The sequence below is a fragment of the Salvelinus alpinus genome, chromosome 6 (assembly GCF_045679555.1).
Source record: "Salvelinus alpinus chromosome 6, SLU_Salpinus.1, whole genome shotgun sequence".
In the NCBI taxonomy this organism is placed as follows: Eukaryota; Metazoa; Chordata; class Actinopteri; order Salmoniformes; family Salmonidae; genus Salvelinus; species Salvelinus alpinus.
In genome coordinates, this window is record NC_092091.1 from 31,268,316 (window position 1) to 31,293,477 (window position 25,162).

The window sequence follows — 25,162 nt, forward strand, 5'->3', positions numbered from 1 at the left end:
AGTAAGAGCATTGAAGATGGGTCGTGGCTGGGTCTTCCAGCATGACAACGACCCGAAACACACAGCCAGGGCAACTAAGGAGTGGCTCCGTAAGAAGCATCTCAAGGTCCTGGAGTGGCCTAGCCAGTCTCCAGACCTGAACCCAATAGAAAATCTTTGGAGGGAGCTGAAAGTCCGTATTGCCCAGCGACAGCCCCGAAACCTGAAGGATCTGGAGAAGGTCTGTATGGAGGAGTGGGCCAAAATCCCTGCTGCAGTGTGTGCAAACCTGGTCAAGAACTACAGGAAACGTATGATCTCTGTAATTGCAAACAAAGGTTTCTGTACCAAATATTAAGTTCTGCTTTTCTGATGTATCAAATACTTATGTCATGCAATAAAATGCAAATTAATTACTTAAAAATCATACAATGTGATTTTCTGGATTTTTGTTTTAGATTCCGTCTCCCACAGTTGAAGTGTACCTATGATAAAAATTACAGACCTCTACATGCTTTGTAAGTAGGAAAACTTGCAAAATCGGCAGTGTATCAAATACTTGTTCTCCCCACTGTATGTATACTGGCCCTATACCACAAACCCCAGAGTTACCTTATTGCTATTATCAACTGGTTACCAACGTAATTTGAGGCGTTAAAAAAAGACCATGGCTTTTAGCCAATCAGCATTCAGGGCTCAAACCACCCAGTTTATAATGAACTTTATAAACTGGGTGGTTCTAGTCCTGAATGCTGATTGGCTGATAGCTGTGGTATATCAGACTGTATACAATGGGTATGACAAAACATGTATTTTTACTGCTCTAATTATGTTGGTAATCAGTTTATAATAGCAATAAGGCACCGCGTTGCATCGTGATAAACAGCCCTTAGGCGTGGTATATTGGCCATTTACCACACCTCCGTGCCTTATTGCTTAATTATGTGAAATACTACTATTGTTTGAATCCTCTAACACATACAGCAACACTTTTTAAAATCCAAGTTAATTTTATTGTTCTGCTTTTGAAATTGCACATAACCAATAGAACTTCTCATGCAGATTGTTCGAACAGGCTATTTGTCTCCTGACAATGGATGTGCTATGTATAGCAATCACAGTGGGTTTCAGAGTAGGGACTATTTTTCAAAATGGCTCCATTTGTTCATTCTATATCTGATTGTTTTGTAACCCTCTGCCCTGGGAGTGCTTATGTGAATGTGGGTGAATTTCACAGTCCTTACCATTGATTCAGTGAAGAACAGTGACAAAGGGAAAATACTTAAGTAAATATTAAATCAGAACAATCTAATGTTTCCAGCCACAAAGGAAAAAAATAAGGATTGTGAAAGACATTTTAAAGGTTGAAATCAGAGATACTGCAGCCAGAAACCACAATAACTCTTTATTCCTGAAATGCCTGTACCCATCTGACACAATTCTACCAGTTAACTGACCACCAGGGTGACCTAAATATTTTTTTAGAATAGCCCATTATCTTTAAGAACTTACAATCAACAAAATTAAACCTAGACAATCAGGCTCCCATTGATTTTGTTATGATGTTAGAGCATAAGAACACAATTAGCCATGTCAAAATGCTTAAAATTGCAGGAAATTATCTTAACTGCAAAATGTTGTTTCAGCTCCTTGCCAAAATGTATAGAATTGCAAGAAATTAGCTTTAAAACTTTGCTTCCAAGATAATTTTTGACTCATTCTTTGGTCAGTGTATGTTTTCACACCGCTCAATGGTGGGTCGCGCCTCAAGACACCTGGGTCTCAAAACAAACAAAAAAGTGTTGGAACCCCTGATCTAACTCACATGGGTTGCCACTTGCCAGCATAAGAACCAGTCTTCACCATGAGTCGGCACACTACATGAAGGAACTCTACAATAGCGTTATCATACATTTGTTTTATTAATATACATAAATTGGTTAAGAGGACCACAACCAATATACCATTTTAAACTTTGTTGAATGTGTATGGTCTCGTAGTGAAATGTGCAGCACCCTCAGATTCTTAACCGTCACTGACAAACCCCATTACGCTGCAACAGCATCTTCCACCGTGTGAATCAACACTATTTACAACAAAAATGTATATTTTAAAATGTATGTCAGCTGTGTGTAATAATAAATCATTTAGTGGGTGCTTATTTTCCTACGAAGGGACCTCAAATCACAACAGTGAATAATCTGATGTTCCTGACTTCTCTATTTTCAATAAACCAAGTAAGACTACAGTAACCGCAAACTAGTGATCTAAAACAAGCAAGTAGGAGCAGAGGAGGTGGAACTAGTCAGAAACGACAGGATACCGGTTGTACAGAAACAAGTACTCACGTATACCATCTGCTTTTTTGCAACTCAAACATAAGTGTAAAACAAATCACCTTCTCAAAACCACAAAAATAAGTAACCAGAATATACATTTGCAGATACTTCATCCAACACCCATATATTTTATTTTCTAAATTAATGTGTTTCCAAGAAATACAGATAGAAATGGCAATGTCAGGAATCTACTTTTTACTTAACATTTCATGTAGAAACTATCTGAAGTGACAAAATACAATGAATGGCATGTTCCCAGGTGAGGATTAAAGTGCAGATGGGGGTGGGGGGGTTTCATAAAGAGTAAGGTTAGGTCAAAGGTCACTCTCCAGAGCGGCAGCACGCCCTGAAGCCACACTGCAGGTTCTGGCAGCCGCTGGCCGTATCAGCATGGGGACCTGCAGAGAGAGGCCACAGTCAGAACAGTCAATCACTCACTCATAGGCTATGTACTGCTGTGCCCATTCGTTTTACCTTGCCGGTGCGCCGGCTGGGCGGAGTTTGCACTTCAGGGCCAATGTAATGGTCTCAAATTCCAATGGCCTGGTCAAGTTAAAACCAATGCACCTATTAACAGGAAATGTAACTCCTCCCAAGTAGGGCTACCGCCCACTCTTCCGACTGGTTAAGAAACAATGTCAAAAGGTACTGTTTACACTATGGAGTTAAACATTAAGTTGTGACACTCAACAGTAAATGTATTTCGCCGACTATCAATCAATCAATCAAGTTTATTTTATATAGCCCTTCGTACATCAGCTAATATCTCGAAGTGCTGTACAGACACCCAGCCTAAAACCCCAAACAGCAAGCAATGCAGGTGTAGAAGACTAGCTACCTAAAGGCCCACTTACCTTGCACCTCACAAGATCAGCAGGACTGTTACATAACTTACACTGGGAAATGTGCTGGACAGCCAGGTGAGGTTAGGTATGATTGTTATAACAGAGGGTTATCAAAGCACATTCATTATTAGTCTTTCCGGATAAGCCCCATAGAGAGATTCTTTAATCCTGCGACCAAATTCACATAGAAATGCGAGTTATATACACTACCGTTCAAAAGTTTGGGGTCACTTAGAAATGTCCTTGTTTTGGAAAGAAAAGCACATTTTTTGTCCATTAAAATAACATAAAATTGTATTTCTGATCAGTGTAGACATTGTTAATGTTGTAAATGACTATTGTAGCTGGAAACAGCAGATTTTTCATGGAATATCTCCATAGGCGTACTGAGGCCCATTATCAGCAACCATCACTCCTGTGTTCCAATGGCACGTTGTGTTAGCTAATCCAAGTTTATAATTTTAAAAGGATAATTGATCATTAGAAAACCCTTTTGTAATTATGTTAGCACAGCTGAAAACTGTTGTCCTGATTAAAGAAGCAATAAAACTGGCCTTCTTTAGACTAGTTGAGTATCTGGAGCATCAGCATGTGGGTTCGATTACAGGCTCAAAATGGTCAGCAACAAAGAACTTTCTACTGAAACTTGTCAGTCTATTCTTGTTCTGAGAAATGAAGGCTATTCCATGCGAGAAATTGCCAAGAAACTGTAGATCTCATACAACGCTGTATACTACTACTCCCTTCACAGAACAGCACAAACTGGCTCTAACCAGAATAGAAAGAGTGGGAGGCCCCGGTGCACAACTGAGCAAGATGACGAGTACATTAGTGTCTAGTTTGAGATGCCTCAAGTCCTCAACTGGCAGCTTCATTAAATAGTACCCGCAAAACACCAGTCTCAACGTCAAGTGAAGAGGCGACTCCGGGATGCTGGCCTTCTAGGCAGAGTTTCACTGTCCAGTGTCTATCATTTTGCCCATCTTAATCTTTTCTTTTTATTGGCCAGTCTGAGATATGGCATTTTCTTATCAACTCCGCCTAGAAGGCCAGCATCCCGGAGTCGCCCCGGATTTTCCAGGATTTTTGCCCATTCTTCAAGGCAAAACTGTTCCAGCTCCTTCAAGTTGGATACGTTCCGCTGGTGTACAGCCATCTTTAAGTCATACCACAGATTCTCAATTGGAATGAGGTCTGGGCTTTGACTAGGCCCACCACTCAAATGTTGCTTTAGCAATATGCTTAGGGTCATTGTCCTGCTGGAAGGTGAACCTCCGTCCCAGTCACAAATCTCTGAAAGACTGAAACAGGTTTCCCTCAAGAATTTCCCTGTATTTAGCGCCATCCATCATTCCTTCAATTCTGATCAGTTTCCCAGTCCCTGCCGATGAAAAACATCCCCACAGCATGATGCTGATGAGGTTCTCTGGGTGATGAGAGGTGTTGGGTTTGCGCCAGACATAGCGTTTCCCACATGCCTTTTGGCGAACAACAAACATGTTTGGTTATTTTTTTCTTTAACTTCTCTAGGATAGGGGGCAGCATTTTCACGTTTGGATGAAAAGCATACCCAAATTCAACTTGCAGCTACTCATCCCCAGAAGATATGCATATTGTTAGTAGATTGATAGAAAACACTTGGAAGTTTCTAAAACTGTTTGAATCATGTCTGTGAGTGTAACAGGACTTATTTAGCAGGCGAAACCCCGAGGACAAACCATTGATTTTTTTGAGGTCACTTTTCAATGAGTTTTCATTGGGAAACCAGATTTCTAAGGGACCTGCTTGCAGCTCCTTCCGCTTCCACTGGATGTCAACAGTCTTGAGAAATTGGTTGAGGTAAAGTCACATTAAGTGTCCTGTTAGATAGAAGCACGTGACCAGAAAGCTGGCTATAGTTGGTTTTAATCCTGTATTGAACACAGATCATCCCGTCTTCAATTTTATCGATTATTAACGTTAAAAAATACCTAACGTTGTATTACAAAAGTAGCCAGAAATTTTTTGGCAAAGTTTACAGGTAACCTTTGAGATATTTTGTAGTCACGTTTGAGCAATTTGGAAGCGGTGTTTTTCTGGATCAAACGCACCAAATAAATGGACATTTTGGATATATATCGACGGAATTAATCGAACAAAAGGACCATTTGTGATGTTTATGGGACATATTGGAGTGCCAACAACAGAAGCTCGTCAAAGGCATGAATTATATTTTTATTTCTGCATTGTGTCGCGCCTGCAGGGTTGAAATATGCTTCTCTTGTCTTTGTTTACTATTGTGCTATCCTCAGATAATAGCATCGTTTGCTTTCGCCGAAAAGCTTATTTGAATTCTGACATGTTGACTGGATTCACAACCAGTGTAGCTTTAATTTGGTAACTTTCATGTGTGATTTAATGAAAGTTTGATTTTTATAGTAATTTTCATAGTAATTCATTTGAATTTGGCGCTCTGCATTTTCTCTGGCTTTTTGCCAAGTGAGACAGTAGCGTCCCGCCTAAACTCAGATTTTTGGATATAAATATGAACTTTACCGAACAAAACATACATGTATTGTGTAACATGAAGTCCTATGAGTGTCATCTGATGAAGATCATCAAAGGTTAGTGATTAATTTTCTCTCTATTTCTGCTTTTTGTTACTTCTCTCTTTGGCTGGAAAAAATGGCTGTGTTTTTCTGTGGCTATGTACTGACCTAACAATCGTTTGGTGTGCTTTCGCCATAAATCCTTTTTGAAATCAGACATGTTGGCAGGATTCACAACAAGTGTAGCTTTAATTTGGTGTCTTTCATGTGTAATTTCATGAAAGTTCGATTTTTATAGTAATATATTTTGAATTTGGCGCTCTGCATTTTTACTGGCTTTTGGCCAAGTGGGACGTTAGCATCCCACATATCCTAGAGAAGTTAAGCAATGGCTTTTTTCTGGCCACTCTTCTGTAAAGCCCAGCTCTGTGGAGTGTACGGCTTAAAGTGGTCCTATGGACAGATACTCCAATCTCTGCTGTGGAACTTTGCAGCTCCTTCAGGGTTACCTTTGGTCTTTTTGTTGCCTCTCTGATTAATGCCATCCTTGCCTGGTCCGTGAGTTTTGACAGGTTTGTTGTAGTGCCATATTCTTTCCATTTTTTTATAATGGATTTTAAAATGGTGCTTCGTGGGATGTTCAAAGTTTGATATATTTTTTAACCCAACCCTGATCTGTACTTCTCCACAACTTTGTCCCTGACCTGTTTGGAAAGCTCCGTGGTCTTCATGATGCCACTTGCTTGGTGGTACCCCTTGCTTAGTGGTGTTGCAGACTCTGGGGCCTTTCAGAACAGGTGTATATATACTGGTACACCAGCTTCAAAACAGCTGAAAATACAATATTTTCTGTTATTGAAAAGATATTTCACAGCGGTTTAAATGGTAAAAATATTCTCTACACTATACATTGCTTGTTTTGTCACAAACTAAAATTAGACAAACTATTAGAATCTCAGCAACCAGGAAATGGCAGAGTGATTTCTGCATATTGCACCTTTAATACAATCCACAGCCAAAACTAAATGACCTGGCATTACATGCTACAGAGAGGCGCAGGATAACATTTTTTGTGCATAGCATTTTTATAGATTTGTTTAAATACAATTTCTTGAGGATTTTTTTTTCTCAGTGTAATTGCCAATAATCTTTCAGAACTTACAATCAACAAAATAAGTTAGACAATCAGACCCCCATTATAACAAAATCAATGTTAGAGCACAACACAGCATTAGCCATGTCAAAATGCGTAAAATGCAGGATACTAGCTTAAAAACAGCTAAATGTTCTTTCAGCTCCATGCCAAAATGTTCAGAATTGCAGGAAATTTGCTTTAAAACTGCTAAATGTTCTCTCCGCTGCCAAGATTATATATTTTTTACTTATTCTCAGTGTATGTTTTTTCAGTGCTCAACCCTTATGATGGGTTGCAACTCAAACGACACCTCAATTGGTGGGTCTCGAAGCAAAAACATTTGGGAACCCCTGATCTAACTCACATGGGTTGTTACTTGCCAGCATGAGCACCAGTCTTCACCATGAGTAGGCACAATACATTGTGAACGAACTCTACAATAGCGTTATAATCAATTTCTTAGTTTTATTAAAACCTCTTAAGGATCCTGTAGGATCGTTGTCCCTATACCGGGACAGTTGTTGCTAATGTGCGCTAATGTGGCTAGAATGACGTAAGTAACAGCAAACTTTCCAGGACATAGACATGTCTTATATGGGCAGAAAGCTTCAATTCCTGTTAATCTAACTGCACTGTCTAATATTCAGTAATCTTGCTCTGACTTGTTATCCTGAGGGTCCCAGACATCAAATGTAGCATAGTTTTATTTGATAAAATAAAATGTTATATTCAAATGTAGGAACTGGGTTCTACAATTTCAACCCCTGCTGTCTCTGGCTCCACACCCACCCCGCTCGACCATCTAGATGTGTGAAGGTTAGTGTTTTTTCTTTAGGGAAGCTAAATATCCATCATGTATGACATTATTTAGGAGTGTGTAAGCTTATATATTGTATTACCATATCATGTTTGTATGATCTCTATAGTTATGTACTTGAAAACGTATCAATTGTCCAATTCGGCATATTTGGGCAGACTTGATAGAAAATATTGTGCAGTATTGCAATGATTCACTGGATCAGTCTGACATTTTGTACACACACTGCTGCCATCTGGTGGCCTAAACTCCTATATGATATTATGGCCTTTCTCTTGCATTTCAAAAACGCATTTTTTTTGTTTGTATTATCTTTTACCAGATATGTGTTAAATTCTCCTACATTAATTTCACATTTCCACAAACTTCAAAGTGTTTCCTTTCGAATGATATCAAGAATATGCATATCCTTGCTTCAGGTCCTGAGCTACAGGCAGTTAGTTATGTAATTTTAGACAGAAATTAAAAAAAAAAAAAAAAAAAAAGGGTTACTCTACATAATCGTTAATAAGAAGACCACAATGGAAGTACGTTGTTAAACGTTGTTGTGTCATCCCCAATCATTTTAAATGCATTGTGTCCACATGTGGTCGTTTTGTGTCCACATGTGGTCGTTTTGTATTGTAAAATAAATTAAATTCAAGAAATGTATAAAATTGTGCATCACTCATATCCTTGTATGAATACGTTGCCTGATAAGAGGGTGTTTTCCCACAGTTTTCCCTAATGTTGTGCGTTTTGTGTGTGTACGTTACCGTTGATGTTGTCGCAGTAGTAGAAGTGTTCATCATTGAGGGCAGGACAAGCTGACACCAGCTCCTGTAGCCCAACCTCAGTGATGAGGAGACATCCAGACAGGTTCAGATGCTCCAGGAGAGGAAGACCTCCACGCTGAGACAGCGCCCTGAAACACACACTTAGAATATATAATACACAATCATTTGTACCTACTCACAGTCAATATCAGTAAACCAAAAAAAGATTTACAGAATTTATCCACAGGTATAATACATATGCATGTTTGTCGTTTCTTTGAAGAACAGCATCCCAAGCAGTTTTACCTCAAGCCCAGGTCTGTAACCCGATAGCATCCAGAGAGGCTGAGGAATCTCAGCGAGCGCCGAGCGTCTGACTGATCAGTTCTGTTGTAAAGCTCCAGGCACCGCTGGCCCCCAGAGGAGCATTTAGTCCAAAACTCTGCGCCTGCACTGCCCCTGGTGGTGTAAGACAAACACTGCAGCCCTCCATAAGTCCTCAGGGCCATCTCACCAGTGCAGCAGGTTGAATGGCCACAGCAGGCCTCCCCAAGCCCATACTGCTGCTGCCAGTAGGAGGTGCTATAGCTTGTCCTGAGGCCCCGCCTCCTACTCCTCCTGCAGCAACACGAACCTCCTGGCTTCGTCGCCACAAAGCCTCGCCCCTCAGGGGTAGACACTGAGGGGCGGTTCCACTCTGCTGCATCCTCGATGTCGGCCAGCTCCGAAGGGTCCAGGACCCAGACCCTGGAGGGGCTGCTGAACAGTCTCCCCGTACGCCGCTTGAAGATCAGGGCCTGCCGGCTGCCCCCCGCCAAACGGAGGCTCCGCTCGTCCAGCAGACTGATGGGAGGCAGGCTCTTCAGAAGCTTGGCTTGCCGGTCAGATCGTTTCTGAGAGATGGACAGCTTCTTCAGGGTGTGGTCAGTGATCTTCTCACAGCCTGATAGGTCCAGGTGCTCAAGATACGGACATGCCCCCAGAGATGACCAACTGACAGAAAAGAAGTGAAAAGAAATCAAATCAATTAGGGGAGAAGAGAGACAAGTTCAATAGTTAATCATACCCTGTAGTCTTCAGCATAATTGGTCTGGCTATGGATGGCATACCTGTCAAAGGCGGAGTCTGTGACATCAGTCTGAGTGAGGTCCAGGTGGGTGAGATTAGGACAGAGACTAAGGAGCTGACGCACCTGTGGCAGCAGACACACATACAGCACCAGTTAAAGTTTGGACACACCTACTTATTCAAGAGTTTGTTTATTTTTACTATTTTCTACATTGTAGAATAATAGTGAAGACATCAAAACTATGAAATGACACAGTTAAACAAATCAAAATATATTTTATATTTTAAATTCTTCAAAGTAGCCACCCTTTGCCTTGACAGCTTTGCACTCTTGGCATTCTCTCAACCAGCTTCATGAGGTAGTCACCTGGAATGCTTTTCCAACAGTCTTGAAGGAGTACCCACATATGCAGGGCACTTATTGGCTGCTTTTCCTTCACTCTGCAGTCCAACTCATCCCATCTCAATTGGGTTGAGGTCAGGTGATTGTGGAGGACAGGTCAAATGATAATTTAAAAAAATACTGAACCTTTATTTAACTAGGCAAGTCAGATAAGAATAAATTAATATTTACAATAACAGCCTACCGGGGAACAGTGGGTTAACTGCCTTGTTCAGAACGACAGATATCTTACCTTGTCAGCTCAGGGATTCGATCCAGCAACCTTTTAGTTAATGGCCCAACGCTTTAACCACTAGGCTACCTGCCACCCCACCATGAATCTGATGCAGCACTCCATCACTCTCCTTCTTGGTCAAATAGCCCTTATACAGCCTGGAAGTGTGTTTTGGGTAATTGTCCTGTTGAAAAACAAATGATGCTCCCACTAAGCACAAACCAGATGGGATGGCATATCGCTGCAGATTGCTGTGGTAGCCATGCTGGTTAAGTGTGCATTGAATTCTAAATAAATCAGACAGTGTCAACAGCAAAGCATCATCACACCACCTCCTCCATGCTTCATGGTGGGAACCACACATACGGAGATCATCCGTTCACCTACTCTGCGTCTCACAAAGACACAGCGGTTGGAACCAAAAATCTCACATTTGGACTCATCAGACCAAAGGACAGATTTCCACTGGTCTAATGTCCTTTGCTCGTGGTTTTTGGCCCAAGCAAGCCTCTTCTTATTATTGGTGTCCTTTAGTAGTGGTTTCTTTGTAGTAATTTGACCATGAAAGCCTGATTGACGCAGTTTCCTCTGAACAGTTGATGTTGAGATGTGTCTGTTACTTGAACTCTGAAGCATTTATTTGGGCTGCAATCTGAGGTGCAGTTAATTGCCGATTTTTGAGGCTGGTATCTGTAATGAACTTATCCTCTGCAGCAGAGGTAACTCTGGGTCTTCCTTTTCTGTGGCGGTCCTCATGAGAGCCAGTTTCATCATAACGCTTGATGGTTTTTGCTACTGCACTTGAAGGATTGACTGACCATGTCTTAAAGTAATGGACTGTCATTTCTCTTTGCTTATTTGAGCTGTTCTTGCCATTATATGGACCCGGTCTAATACCAAATAGGGCTATCTTCTGCATAAACGCCTACCTTGTCACAACACAACTGATTGGCTCAAATGCATTATGAAAGAAATTCCACAAATTAACTTAAGGCAGACCTGTTAATTGAAATGCATTCCAGGTGACTACCTCATGAAGCTGGTTGAGAGAATGCCAAGTGTGTGCAAAGCTGTCATCAAGGCAAATCGCAAATATAAAACATTTGTGTAACACTGTTTTGGCTACTACGTGATTCCATGTGTGTCATTTCATAGTTTTGATGTCTTCACTATTATTCTACAACGTAGAAAATAGTCAAAAATAAAGAAAAACCCTGTAATGAGGAGGTGTCCAAATGTTTGACTGGTACTGTATACATACAGATCATTAACCTACACTCTGCCATGTAGAGCCTAGTCAGTCTGAAACATCCTTCATTCACACGCCAGCTTCTCTCATTACTTAGAGAATAGGAAGCTTTGTATTAGTAGCACTGCTTTATTGATGTTCTAGGCATATGATCATGAATATTCATACCATCTTACTGGAGACCGTAGAGCTGTAGGCCAGAACGATGGACCTGACAGAGGAACCCACAGCTGGCAGAAGGTTCTGGATCATTTCATTCAGTAGCATCTTCTCCCTCTGAGCTGAGCTTATAGCCAATGAGTCTTCACAAGTCTCATCTAAACAAGGGAGAAAATGGGTACACCAGAGATGAGGTAATAGGACAAGACATCCAGAAAATCTGGAACAGTTCATCCAAATCTGTAAACACTGTCACTTCAATCAAGCTATGCATTTTCCCTGGATCAATCCTTTAGATGTACTCCTGACAAACACATTAGACTGACTGGGGTTGACACCGTTCGGAGTAGAGGTCGACCGATTATGATTTTTCAACACCGATACCGATTATTGGAGGACCAAAAAAAGCCGATACCCGATTTTGAACAATTATTTGGAATAATGACAATTACAACAATACTGAATGAACACTTATTTTAACTTAATATAATACATCAATAAAATCAATTTAGCCTCATAAATAATGAAACATGTTCAATTTGGTTTAAATAATGCAAATACAAAATGTTTTGAGAAGAAAGTAAAAGTGCAATATGTGTAAAAAAGCTAACGTTTAAGTTCCTTGCTCAGAACATGAGAACATATGAAAGCTGGTGGTTCCTTTTAACATGAGTCTTCAATATTCCCAGGTAAGAAGTTTTAGGTTGTAGTTATTATAGGAATTATAGGACTATTTCTCTCTATACCATTTGTATTTCATATACCTTTGACTATTGGATGTTCTTATAGGCACTTTAGTATTGCCAGTGTAACAGTATAGCTTCCGTCCCTCTCCTCGCCCCTACCTGGGCTCGAACCAGGAACACATCGACAACAACCACCCTCGAAGCATCGTTACCCATTGCTCCACAAATGCCGCGGTCCTTGCAGAGCAAGGGGAACAACTACTTCAAGTGATGAGTGATGTCACCGATTGAAACGCTATTAGTGCGCACCCGGCTAAGTAGCTAGCCATTTCACATCGGTTACACCAGCCTAATCTCGGGAGTTGATAGGCTTGAAGTCATAAACAGCTCCATGCTTGAAGCACAGCGAAGAACTGCTGGCAAACGCACGAAAGTGCTGTTTGAATGAATGCTTACGAGCCTGCTGCTGCCTATCACCGCTCAGTCAGACTGCACTATAAAATATAAAATCATAGACTTAATTATAACATAATAACACACAGAAATACAAGCCTTTGGTCATTAATATGGTCAAATCCGGAAACTATCATTTCAAAAACAAAATGTTTATTATTTCAGTGAAATACGGAACCGTTCCGTATTTTAATCTAACGGGTGGCATCCCTAAGTTTAAATATCGCTGTTAGATTGTACAACCTTCAATGTTGTCATAATTATGTACAATTCTGGCAAATTAATTACGGTCTTTGTTAGGAATAAATGGACTTCACACAGTTCGCAACGAGCCAGGTGGCCCAAACCGCTGCATATACCGTGACTGCTTGCACGGAACGCAAGATAAGTGACACAATTTCCCTAGTTATAAGAAATTCATGTTAGCAGGCAATATTAACTAAATATGCAGGTTTAAAAATATATACTTGTGTATTGATTTTAAAGAAAGGCATTGATGTTTATGGTTAGGAACACATTGGTGCAACGACAGTGCTTTTTTAGCAAATGCGCTTGTTAAATCATCACCCGTTTGGCGAAGTAGGCTGTGATTCGATGAGAAATTAACAGGCCCCGCATCGATTATATGCAACGCAGGACACGCTAGATAAACTAGTAATATCAACCATGTGCAGTTAACTAGTGATTATGTTAAGATTGATTGTTTTTTATAAGATAAGTTTAATGCTAACTAGCAACTTAACATGGCTTCTTGCTGCCCTCGCGTAACAGGTAGTCAAGCCTGCCACGCAAGCTCCTCGTGGAGTGCAAAGTAAGGCAGGTGGTTAGAGCGTTGGACTAGTAACCGTAAGGTTTACAAAAACGAATCACCGAGCTGACAAGGTAAAAGTCTGTCGTTCTGCCCCTGAACAAGGCAGTTAACCCACCGTTCCTAGGGCGTCATTGAAAATAAGTGTTCTTAACTGACTTGCCTAGTTAAATAAAAGGTGTAAGAAAAAATAATAATAATAAAAAAAATATATACAGATTAGTCCAAAACTACCGATTACCGATTGTTATGAAATTGGCCCTAATTAAATCGGCCATTCCGATTAATCTGTCGACCTCTAGTTAGGAGGCTGAAAGAGCTCACCAGACTCATCCACATCTGCATCCTCATCCCACTCCTGGTAGGCCTTGCCCTCATCCTGCAGACTCTTCACCCACTCCTCATCCGGTTCCTGATTCAGATCAGCTGGGGGGCCGCGATAGTGATCCCCTGGGAAACAGACAGATGGCACTGTCTTATTTCTTATCACTGTCTTATTTCTTTAAGAGGAAAAACAAGTGTCAAAATATTTTATTGGCAGCTTTTACAGTGTTGACTGCTACACCATCAGTGAGGATAAAAGTATAAAAGGTCAACACTGATATTTCTGTACCTCTGGCCCAGCGTACAGGGTAGAGGTGCCTCCACAGAGAGCCGGTCTTGGCCAGGTCGGACCAGGCTGAGGACACCTGGCCACAGTGACACAGGTCCTCAGGACCCAGGTAGCGGAACAGATGCAGCAGGATCTCTGTAGGTAGCTGGGAGATGTGGGTGGAGCACAGCTCTTTCTCTAGTTCTGAGGATTGATAACCAGAGTTTATTTGTATTCTTTTTTTCTTCTTCTTTTTTTTTTTTTAATAGTCGTGTAGTGTACAATACATACTGAACTCAAGTGCTTATAAAAAGTTACTTAAGTAATGCTCCTCTACAGTTCGGGGTAAAAATAATAAGAATAATTGCTAGACCACAGCAATAACACAGAAACAGAAGTGTGATTCAGCCGTCTGTAGAAATGTTTTTGGTAAGCATTAAAGCCACTCCTCGACAAACATTTGGTTCTGGGAAATTTGGCCAACACATTTCCTAATGTACTGACCACATCCTCCAATATAGCGTAGTTATGACTAAGTTGAAGTTGAGAAGTGTGTTGCGGAAGGAGATATTAGGTAAAGGGATTGCATGGCGATAGATGTCATATGGAGGAGGCTGTGTATGCTGGGGAGAATACAGGTGAATCATAGCCGTCACCAAGATGTAGGTGTGCACTCTAGAGAAAGCAATAAAGGGGTCTGTGACTCACCATCAGTTTTCTCGTGGTCAGCATACTTGAAGGCCTTGTGCAGCTCCTCTGCCTGGCTCCACAGACTGAGCCCCTTCAGCACTTCCGCTGCACAGTCCCATCGCTGCTGGCTACAGTGCTGTGCCATCACCTGCTTCTTGAGGTCTTTCAGCTCCTCATAGGAGAAGTACTGCATCAGCATGGGCTGGAACACCTGGAATAGACCCCATTACATAACAAACACATATAAAGCAATCCATTATTATGAGCTAGACAGAAAGACCAACAGTTGAACAGAATATATTATTTGCTGGTACTGTTAAGATATGGAGGGAAGGTTACTGTTAGGACATAGACAAAACACACTATCCAGATTACACTTCCACACACTCCATTCCCCCAGGAGGCAGCAGCATCCTTGTCCAGATGCTGAGTCTGGTTGATTAGCACATCATGTGCTGACAATTAGGGTGATGGTCAGTCAGTGTCCCAGTTTACAAGCCTTGATGCTGCTGGGTTTGTTTGGCAGCCATGCGGCTTTTCGTTTGATTTTGAGTCTAGTTTGGGCATGCCTGTTTGTAGGTTTCTGTTTTGTACGTTATTTTCGTTACTATCTGAACAACTAATAAACCGCTTGTGCTCGCCGACCCAAAGGAGTCAAGACAGAGCTGGGCACATACTCTTATTTCTCACAAATGCACACATTAATTCAGGTTACAGACCATGTAACTAGGCCTAGGACCACTAAAAGTGAGTGCAACAATATCCGTAGGCTAGTTATGGGTTTTGTGACAGTACCCATTCATGGACAGAACACTATATAACAAACATGTATTAATAATTGGTAACACTTTATTTGGATAGTCCATCTAGTAACCTTAACCTTTATCTTAAACTTAGCCCTTATTCTAACCCTAACCTTAGCAAGCAGTTGCTTATCAACAGATCAATTTTTGATCGTATGACCATATGTAGAGGATCAACAGATGGACTATCCAAATAAAGTGTGACCTAATCATTTACACAGTAAGTTCTACATCCGAATACCTCAACTTAATTATTACATTATTTAATCATACCTCTTCCTCCTCCTTCATGTGGGGTAAGAAGTCCTGTGTGAATGCCTCCAGTCGCTCTTTCAGTTGCCGGGCATAGTTCAGCTGCTCATACTCGCTCTGCAATTATATCGTAATCATGACATCATACACGACTGACTGTCATTCACCCAAATTAAATAAATGCCATCAATCCTCAGCTTCAGTCAAATCAAACCACACAATCGTAACACTCAAGAGTGAACAGACCAATAAAATACTCTAACAAATACTTTCACTTGTAGGATAAGAAAATTATTAACAGGCGAAACTGAAAAATACCATCCGTAACTTTTTTTCATCCAATATTCCATTGATGAATCTGCAGAGACTTAACCAAAAAGTATTATAATTGCATTTACAAACAATTAAACAAAGTCTTGTTTATCTGAGCTGAAATTAAAACATTTCCTGTCCTGGTTGAAGACCAAGTACAGATTTCCAAATTCTGCTCTTACAAAGGAAATTCCACCATTTGGTAAGAGCAGATTATGATTGGGACAGACTCAAAGCAGATGTTAAAATGTACACAATTGCACCATCCAGGACAGGCCATTTCTTGTTTGTACATGGCTACAACATTTGTCTCCAAAAGCTCCGGAACCAGGTCACAGGAACAATTCTGCCTGGAACCAAAATAGGCCAGCAGTCTCTCTCTCTCAAAACAGCTTGTGGCATCTATAAACAGAGTCTCCCTGTAATGTTCACAGGCCCATGCAATTTGTGTCCTGCTTGGTGCTCCCTACAAGCTACAAAATACAGCTCCTCCTAACACCAAATATAGGCTACTGTATACAATCAGCATAACGAGGGAGGCTATAAGGTCATTCCTGATCAGTAAAACGACTAACCAAAATCTAAAACTGACGTTTTACAGGTCAGGAAAGTCCATTTAGGCTTTTCCAAAATAATGCCAAGAATTGAACAGATTCCCTTTAAAGGAATTGAGGCATAATTATTATTGTTCAATCATGTGTTGAGTTTAGAAACACTAGTTTCACTAATGTAAGGGGTAAAAAATAAAAAAGGTAACATGAAACCTAGCTGAGGAACGCTCAACTCAGTTGTCTTATATCGAGACGGTTAACTGTTCACGGGATTTGCTAGCAACATCTTTGAGCCACAATCAGTCGATTCTTGTAAAAATGTCAATTCTGAAAACACTTACCTATACCTATGTTTGTCCAATACAACTGCAGTACTTCCGCGGGGTGCTGAAATTCATACTTTTAATTAACCTTTAGCGACTACAACCGCCAACTTTTTCCTTGTTGCTCGTACTACGTAAGCCGAGATGCAATTGGGTCTGTGCTATCCGGAATCCTTGGGACGTCCCTACCCCATTTAAGTTTAAATTGTTAAGGTTAGGGGTTAAAGTTAGGGTTTAGGGTTGGGAGATCCCAAGGATACCGGATAGTAAGTACAAGCAACGACGAAAAGGTCGGTGGTTGTATTCGCTAAACAGAAGGACTGTAGTTGTACAGGACAAACAAAGGTACAGGTAAGTGTTTTCAGAATTGACATTTTTACAAGACTCGACTGATGGTGACTCAATATTGTTGCTAGTAAATCCCGCAACCAGTTATCAAAACTAAACTCCGCCTCGATATAAGAGAACAGTGTTGAGCGTTTCTCAGTTACAGGAAACCAAGACCTTCCTTATCCAACAACGTGTTGTTGTTAAAATGACATGTCTGAAGGCTGAATCACTACAGGGATAGGCTATCATTTCAGTGCAGACATGACTCAGTGATACACAACACAAAGTCCAAGGAGCAAAAGGTATTATTTGTGAGTCTTCATAAATGTTATGTTGGTGGCAGTACTTTTGCTGATATCATTAGTGGAGTCACCTTAACGCTTCTCAGCCCTTTCTCAAACAGGGACAACATCTCTGAGAGCTTGTTATCGGAGTGCACGTTATACACAGTGCAGCTGCGCTGTTGCAACAGGCCGATGATACACTCGTTTTCAATCTGTTCGTGCATCTTGAACTCCTTGAAGGTGGCACACAGTGACTGAAGAAATGAGCGGAAGTCATTGTTGTTGGAGAAGTTGGTCTGTGACAGCTGTGGTATAAAGGAAATAAATAACATGTCAAAGTTTCTCAGATCGTAATAGCATACCTGCACACAACCATAGCAACAGAACTGTGGACATGCCTGTATGAGTGGAACTAAGCCTCATTAACGTGACCTTAGGTATGCTCCCTCTAATTCTCCCATCTCTCTCGGCGGACCTGAGCCCTAGGATCATGCGTCTCCTGGCTGTCCCCAGTCCGCATGGTCATACTCTGATCCAGTTTCTGCTGTTCTAACTGCGGCAATGGAACCCTAACATGTTCACTGGATGTGCTAACTTGTACCGGACCTGCTGCTCTCTCCCTCTCCCTCTCCACCACATTTACTGTCTCGACCTCTGAGTGCTTGGCTATGAAAAGCCAACTGACATTTACTCATGAGTTGCTGACATGTTGCACCCTCTATAACCACTAATTATTATTTGACGTCTTAAAGAACGATCTGGATCTGTACTCTTATAATCTCCACACAGCACAGCCAGAAGAGGACTGGTCACCCCTTGGATCCTGGTTCCTTTAGTTTTCTTCCTAGGTTCCTGCCTTTCATGGGAGTTTTTCCCAAGCCAGCGTGATTCTACATTTGCATTCCTTGCTTACTCTTTGGGGGTTTAGGCTGGATTTCTGTATAAGCACTTTGTGAGATCTGCTGGTGTAAAGGGCTTTATAAATACATTTGATTGATTAATGCCCGCAGAACCGTTCATTCCGCTGTTCATTGCTTGGATGGGCACAAAGTAACTTAGCTTGCTATCTAAGTTATGCATGAATTGTATTGTGTTTTGCTCATACCATGTTATGACGTTAGGTAAAGGGAAAACAATATTAACTAGCTAGCCACACTGTAATGGTTTAGCTAGCTAGCTAAGATATCGTGTTGCATAACAAAAGGGCTAGAAAACTTCAGACTCGTCTTCGGCAGCCACGTAACTAGCTAGAACTAACGTGTTTGTTACCTACTAAATAGCCAAGTTAGCTACACTGGCTATCCTGTCATTACCTAGCTAGGTTAGCTTGCTAAGAAACTGGTTGAGACCTTTCCCAACTAGCCAGCGACTGACATACTGTAGCTAACTAATGCCAAAAACTATGCCAAAAACACACCCATTTCTCAGGCTAGCTAAACCACTGCGATAGCAGCAGACGATAGCTAGCTTTTTGAGCATATTCTCAATTCATATTCCTCCATACACACCTTCTCGCAGTAAAGTCCTACCAACTGTTTCATTCGCCAATGTGGGCCAGTAAAAACATCCACCTCGTCGGGAAAAGGTGCCATCTTCACTCCATAAACACTAGTCAGCACTGACGTTGCACGCTAGCTAACTGGTTAGCTTAGCATTGGTGAAGTCAGAATGGGCATGCGCACTCCACTGTCATGTGACATATTCGGTGGCGTTGGAATTAGGAATTAGAATACTACACTGAACAAAAATATAAACGCAACATGTAAAGTGTTTGTCCCATGTTTCATGAGCTGAAATAAAAGATCCCAGAAATGTTCCATACGTAAATAAATCTTAACTCAAAAACACATTTGTTTACATCTCTGTCAGTGAGCATTTCTCCTTTGCCAAAATAATCCATCCACTTGACATGACATTGCACAGGTGCACCATGTGCTGTAGACAGTAAAAGGCCACTCTAAAATGTGCAGTTTTGTCACACAACACAATGCCACAGATGTCTCAAGTTGAGAGAGCATGCAATTGGCATGCTGACTGCAGGAATGTTAACCAGAGCTGTTGCAAGATAACTGAATGTTAATTGCTCTACCATAAGCCGCCTCCAACGTTGTTTTAGAGAATTTCACAGTACGTCTAACAGGCCTCACAACCACAGGCCACGTGTAACCACGCCAGACCAAGACTTCCACATCTGGCTTCTTCACCTGCGGGATCATCTGAGACCAGTCATCCTGACAGCAGATGAAACTGAATTTGCACAACCAAAGAATTTCTGTACCCACTGTCAGAAACCATCTAAGGAAAGCTCATCTGCATGCTCATCGCTCTCACCAGGGTCTTGACCTGACTGCAGTTCAGCGTCATAACCAACTTCAGTGGGCAAATGCTCACCTTCAATGGCCACTGCATGCTGGAAAAGTGTGCTCTTCATGGATGAATCCCGGTTTCAACTGTACCGGACAGATGGCAGACAGCGTGTATGGCATCTTGTGGGCGAGTGGTTTGCTGATGTCAACGTTGTGAACAGAGTGCCCCATGGTGGTGATGGGGTTATGGTATGCGCAGGCACAAGCTATGGACAACAAACACAATTGCATTTTATCGATTGCAATTTGAATGCACAGAGCTACTGTGACGAGATCCTGAGGCCCATTGTCATGCCATTCATCCGCCACCATCACCTCATCTTTCAGCATGATAATGCACAGCCCCATGTCGCAAGGATCTGTACACAATTCCTGGAAGCTGAAAATGCCCCAGTTCTTCCATGGCCTGCATACTCACCCGACATGTCATCCATTGAGCATGTTTGGGATGCTCTGGATCGACGTGTACGACAGTGTGTTCGAGTTCCCGCCATATCCAGCAACTTTGCACAGCCATTGAAGATGAATGGGACCACATTCCACTGGCCACAATCAACAGCCTGATCAACTCTATGCAAAGGAGATGTGTCTGCATGAGGCAAATGGTGGTCACACCAAATACTGACTGGTTTTCTGATCCACGCCCCTACCTTTTTTTTAAAGGTATCTGTGATCAGCAGATGCATATCTGTATTCCCAGTCATGTGAAATCCATGGATTAGGACCTAATGAATTTATTTCAATTGACTGATTTCCATATATGAACTTCAACTCACTAAAATCTTTGAAAATGTTGCATGTTGCATTTATATTTTTGTTCCGTGTAGCTAATAATTTAATAGGATCTCTATGGCGTTGCCAAAGATGGGTGTTTTTGAAAACTCTGGTGTTGCTTTGATATAAATATTTTTCTGTTGTAGATCATTTCTCAGGTTCTATGGATTTTAGAAATGAACTACACTGTATCAGACATTGGTATTTATTTCAATAAATCTTAGTTTCTAAGTTTGTGCTTTTTATTGGCAAAGAGTGTGTTGGACTGACTTACATTTGGTGCGGCAGGTAGCCTAGCGTTGGGCCAGTAACCGAAAGGTTGCTAGATCGAATCCCTGAGCTGACAAGGTAAAAATCTGTCGTTCTGCCCCAGAACAAGGCAGTTAACCCGCTGTTCCTAGGCCTTCATTGTAAATAAGAAATTGTTCTTAACTGACTTGCCTAGTTAAATGAAGGTTAAAATAAAACATGTTGTTTCTAGTGTGGGTCAGTAGGCAACGGTCCTCCCCAACTATTCAACTATTTGTGCAGGTGAGGTGATGGGCATTTTCATTTTACTGTATCATCATGTACTACTAGTCTAGTTTGGTGAGGCATCTTAAGTTATTCATTCTCAGCAACTCTGTATCACATTGGAACGTACAGTATATCTGTTTTATAATAAATAAATAAATACTAAATAAATAAATAAGAAGATTTATAACCAATGTTGTATAGCCTGAGGCCTAAATTCTCAAATATAAGCTTTTCTTTTTGAGCATTAAAGAACATTGACACAGATATTACTATTCATTTATTTCTTATTCATTCTTATATGCAATTGGTATACTTCTTTCTTACTCATACAGCATTTAATTTGTATAATTTGGTGTAAATGATTGCCGTTAGAAGTGGGTGCCGTTTATAATCCCCAACAGACAAACCCCCATACTTCTTTTCAATGTAAAAAGAGGATTTCAAACTTCCTTCTTTGCTACACTGCACGTTCTGTCTAGCATTGCTTTCACAAAAGCATCATATTTTTATAATAATAATTTTCATTTATTTCATGCGGCACAATTTCATCCTGGACTGTATTTTTATCCAGAAAACAGGATAGAGTGGTTGAGTGAATGTAGTTTGTACTCTATAGAGGAGGGTTATTGTGTCAGTAATGTTATAGAACGTTAGCGATCCAGCCTTGTGATCCAAGTAGAGCCCTATTTTCTTAGAGGGCCAAAAAGGTAGTTGTTTAGTCTGTTTAGTATTCTCCCAAACACAGTGACCAAACACATCCAAACTCCAGGTCTGTTCATGAAAGTTTAAAATCCAATCAAAATTATCATAACTAGGACACTTCTTTCTGTTTATCCCTTTATATGCAACACCCATAATAACCTGTCCTCGACTCCATTCAACTTCCCAGTAACAGCGGCCTGAGAGAGCCTCTCTACACAGTACTACAGCATTGTTTACAAATCTCTCTGGGTGGTCAGGATAAGGCAGCGCCACATCCTTCCATACAGCCTCTTTGTTGTCTTTGGAGAGAAGGAGATTTTTATGTGCGGTGTTTAGGTCCAATGTGAGCTGACAGGCATCTGATGGTAAGAAATCAGATATGATGAACCCGTACAAAAATTATTGATCTGTCTGCCTGTCTGTCTGTTGTTTGTCTTCCATACTTACATTTCAAAAACTCCTCCCTTGTTGTTGGTACTTTACTCTCCACAACCTTTTCTTTTACTTGGGGTAGAGCTAGAGGGATACAGAAATAATGAACCAAAGACAGTAAATTATGTTGCATTAGTCTCAAGATAAACTGTGATTGTGCTGATGTAATTTTAGTGCAAATGTGTGGTGAAAATTGGCTCACGTGGACTGGGCTTTGATGTCTGCAGTATATGAACATCCTGTACTGTGGAAACTGATATATAGTCCTAGTGAGTATAACAATGTAATTTAGCCATTCTATACAGATTCAGGTATGTATACAGAAGTCTGTTTATTTGTTGTTTTTTAATTAGGTTTACTCAATTAAATGAAGGAAAGCTATTGATTGGTCAGTGGAGATGGTTTGAGTGTAACAAGGGATTTGAAAGTTTGGTTTGTTTGTTGCAAACCTTTTTTAGAGATTTTTACGAAGGTCCCTTTGCAGATGTCCTCCAATCGCTGTTTCAGTTCAGCCACAGATTTCTTCACGTCTTCAAAAGACACTTGTTGGCTGACATTGATGCTGCATGAGTCTCCGCATCCAGGGAGGGCTAGGATTGATTGACAGCTCTATAGACACAGACAGGCAATCTTAATATACAAGTTGGATCCTGACAAATTCAAAGTGAAACAAAGTACCAGAGGAATTCTGTGTGAATTTGGCACACAAAAAAAACATTTGAATGAAGAGTCATTGTATCCAGGAGTCTTGATAGTGCCAATATTACCTGGAGGAAAATAATAGAATCTTTTGTTTTTGACAACTGCCCAAGCTCACCATCTCTCCTCCTCAACTCTGCAATCTCCTTTTGCAACTGGTCAACCTGTTCCTCAGCCTGGCCCACAGCAGCAATCTCCTGTGATCTGATCAGTCTTTTCACATCAGAGTGCCACTTCTCAACAGAGCGGATCATTTCATCAAAGACCTTGTCACTATCTTCAACAGCTACCTTTGCTGAGTACTGTAGGGAGGCACACACAAATAGAGAGTGGGAGAGAGAGCAGCAGTCTTCTCATACAGACCTCTCATACAGCTCTGAACACTGAACTTATCAGATGATTGGTTGGAGAAGAGCTTCAGTTGTCAGAAGTTGAAGTTCTCTCATCAATACTCACTGTGAGAGACTCCATGGCCTGCTTCAACCGCAATAGCTCCTTCTCTTTCCTCTTGATTACTTGCTTGAATTTCTTGTGAGCCTCCTTCAGTTCTTTCTGTAGATCCAAAACTCTTATGAGTAAAACTTATATGGGATTTCATTGGAATGGTGCTTTAAACCTTGGGAGGTTAGGGCAGTGTTTTGTTTACTCTCTAGCTACTGTTTATTTGCTATGTGGACTTCAGACTAAGTCCTATCTTTTTTATCAGTGTGGATACTGAAGCATAGGCTACAGTTTCAAATGTTTAATTCAGGACTTAAAAAAAAAAAGTCATACAAAACATGTAGAAGCAGTCTCAGAGAGCTTTCCTGTTTTTCAGTGCTTTCAGCAGTTTCATGGCCTTTGTGTACACCCATCAAACACTCATAACAGATACAAAGTTGATCCGTACGGCAGTAAACCTCCAGCAGTTTTTCATGCTGGGAGCAGATCTTCTCCTGAAGCTGTATGGAGGCTTCCTCAAGCCTGTCTTTTTCCTGGGTTTAGCTTGTCATGAAGCTTGAGGTGTGTTTCACAGTACGAGGCCAGGCACAGAAGACAAGACTTGATGGCTTTCTGCTTTCTCCCAGTACAGACATCACACACAATATCCCCTGGTTCAGCATAACTAGGAAGAGAAGGGTCAGCTTGGAGTTCTTCAGTATTCTTCAGTCTTTCCACTACCTCTGCAAACATGGTATTTTTGTTCAGAGCAGGCCTTGTGGTGAATATCTGTCTACACTGAGGACAGCTGTAGACACGTGTCTGGTCATTTAGACTCCAGTAGTGCCTTAATACAGCCCATGCAGTAACTGTGTCCACAAGGAATGGTCACAGGCTCCTTCAGTAGATCCAGACAAATTGAACAAGTGAATTGTTCTTCACCAAATAATGAACAAGCCTCCGCCATTTTAGAGATTGTGGCCGAGACTAATGTTTATCTTGTGTGTCAGGGCTGGTTCGGGTATAGTGCAACGATCTGAATTCCTATTCGTTCTGAAAAATGACATTTCCTGTTTTGTCTGCACAGCTGAGGGGTGTGGTACAGTAGGTGGCAGCCAGTGGTGTAAAGCACTTAAGAAAAACTACTTTAAAGTACTACTAAGTTGTTTTTTGGTGTATCTGTACCCTATTTATATTTTTGACAACTTTTACTCCACCACATTCCTAAAGAAAATATGTACTTTGACTCCTATACATTTTCCCTGACACCTAAAAGAACAAGTTGCATTTTGAATGCTCAGGCAGGACAGCAATATGGTCCAATTCATGTACCTATTAATATAACACGTTGTCATCGCTACTGCCTCTGATCTGGCAGACTCACTAAAGTCTGAGTGTTGGAGCATGCCCCTGTCTTTCCAGAAAAAAAATAAAACCATACCATCTGGTTTGCTTAATAGAATTCCTATTAAGCAAACCAGATGGTATGGTTTTATTTCTTTTCTGGAAAGACAGGGGCATGTATAAAATGTCATTTCTACTTTTACTCAAGTATTACAATCGAGTACTTTTGTTTGCGGACCGCCATAGTTCCATAAAAGAAGAAGCAATTTTTATCAAGTTCTCCATCTGGGGCTTGAATGTGTACTAGTCGGCTATGCTCAACTGTAACAGTCGT

The 25,162-nt window shown here is 41.0% G+C and overlaps 1 protein-coding gene across 4 annotated transcripts; it reads right to left on the bottom strand.

Moving 5' to 3' along the window:
- Nucleotides 1–1,882: 1,882 nt before the first annotated feature.
- Nucleotides 1,883–19,291, bottom strand: LOC139578538 (F-box/LRR-repeat protein 5-like). 4 transcript variants are annotated; one of them, XM_071406259.1, is made up of 11 exons: nucleotides 19,084–19,291; nucleotides 17,665–17,880; nucleotides 15,797–15,892; nucleotides 14,739–14,931; nucleotides 14,052–14,234; nucleotides 13,763–13,888; nucleotides 11,501–11,649; nucleotides 9,508–9,590; nucleotides 8,705–9,391; nucleotides 8,399–8,547; nucleotides 1,883–2,716 (listed from the first exon to the last, which is right to left on the bottom strand). In XM_071406259.1, exons 1-11 carry the CDS (start codon nucleotides 19,165–19,167, stop codon nucleotides 2,640–2,642), a joined length of 2,043 nt encoding a protein of 680 aa, XP_071262360.1. In that variant the 5' UTR covers nucleotides 19,168–19,291; the 3' UTR covers nucleotides 1,883–2,639. The 4 variants fall into 4 exon arrangements, with proteins under 4 accessions (XP_071262360.1, XP_071262363.1, XP_071262364.1 ...); XM_071406260.1 differs by lacking the exon at nucleotides 1,883–2,716 and adding an exon at nucleotides 2,723–6,522; XM_071406262.1 differs by lacking the exons at nucleotides 17,665–17,880; nucleotides 19,084–19,291 and adding an exon at nucleotides 16,094–17,637.
- Nucleotides 19,292–25,162: the final 5,871 nt, after the last annotated feature.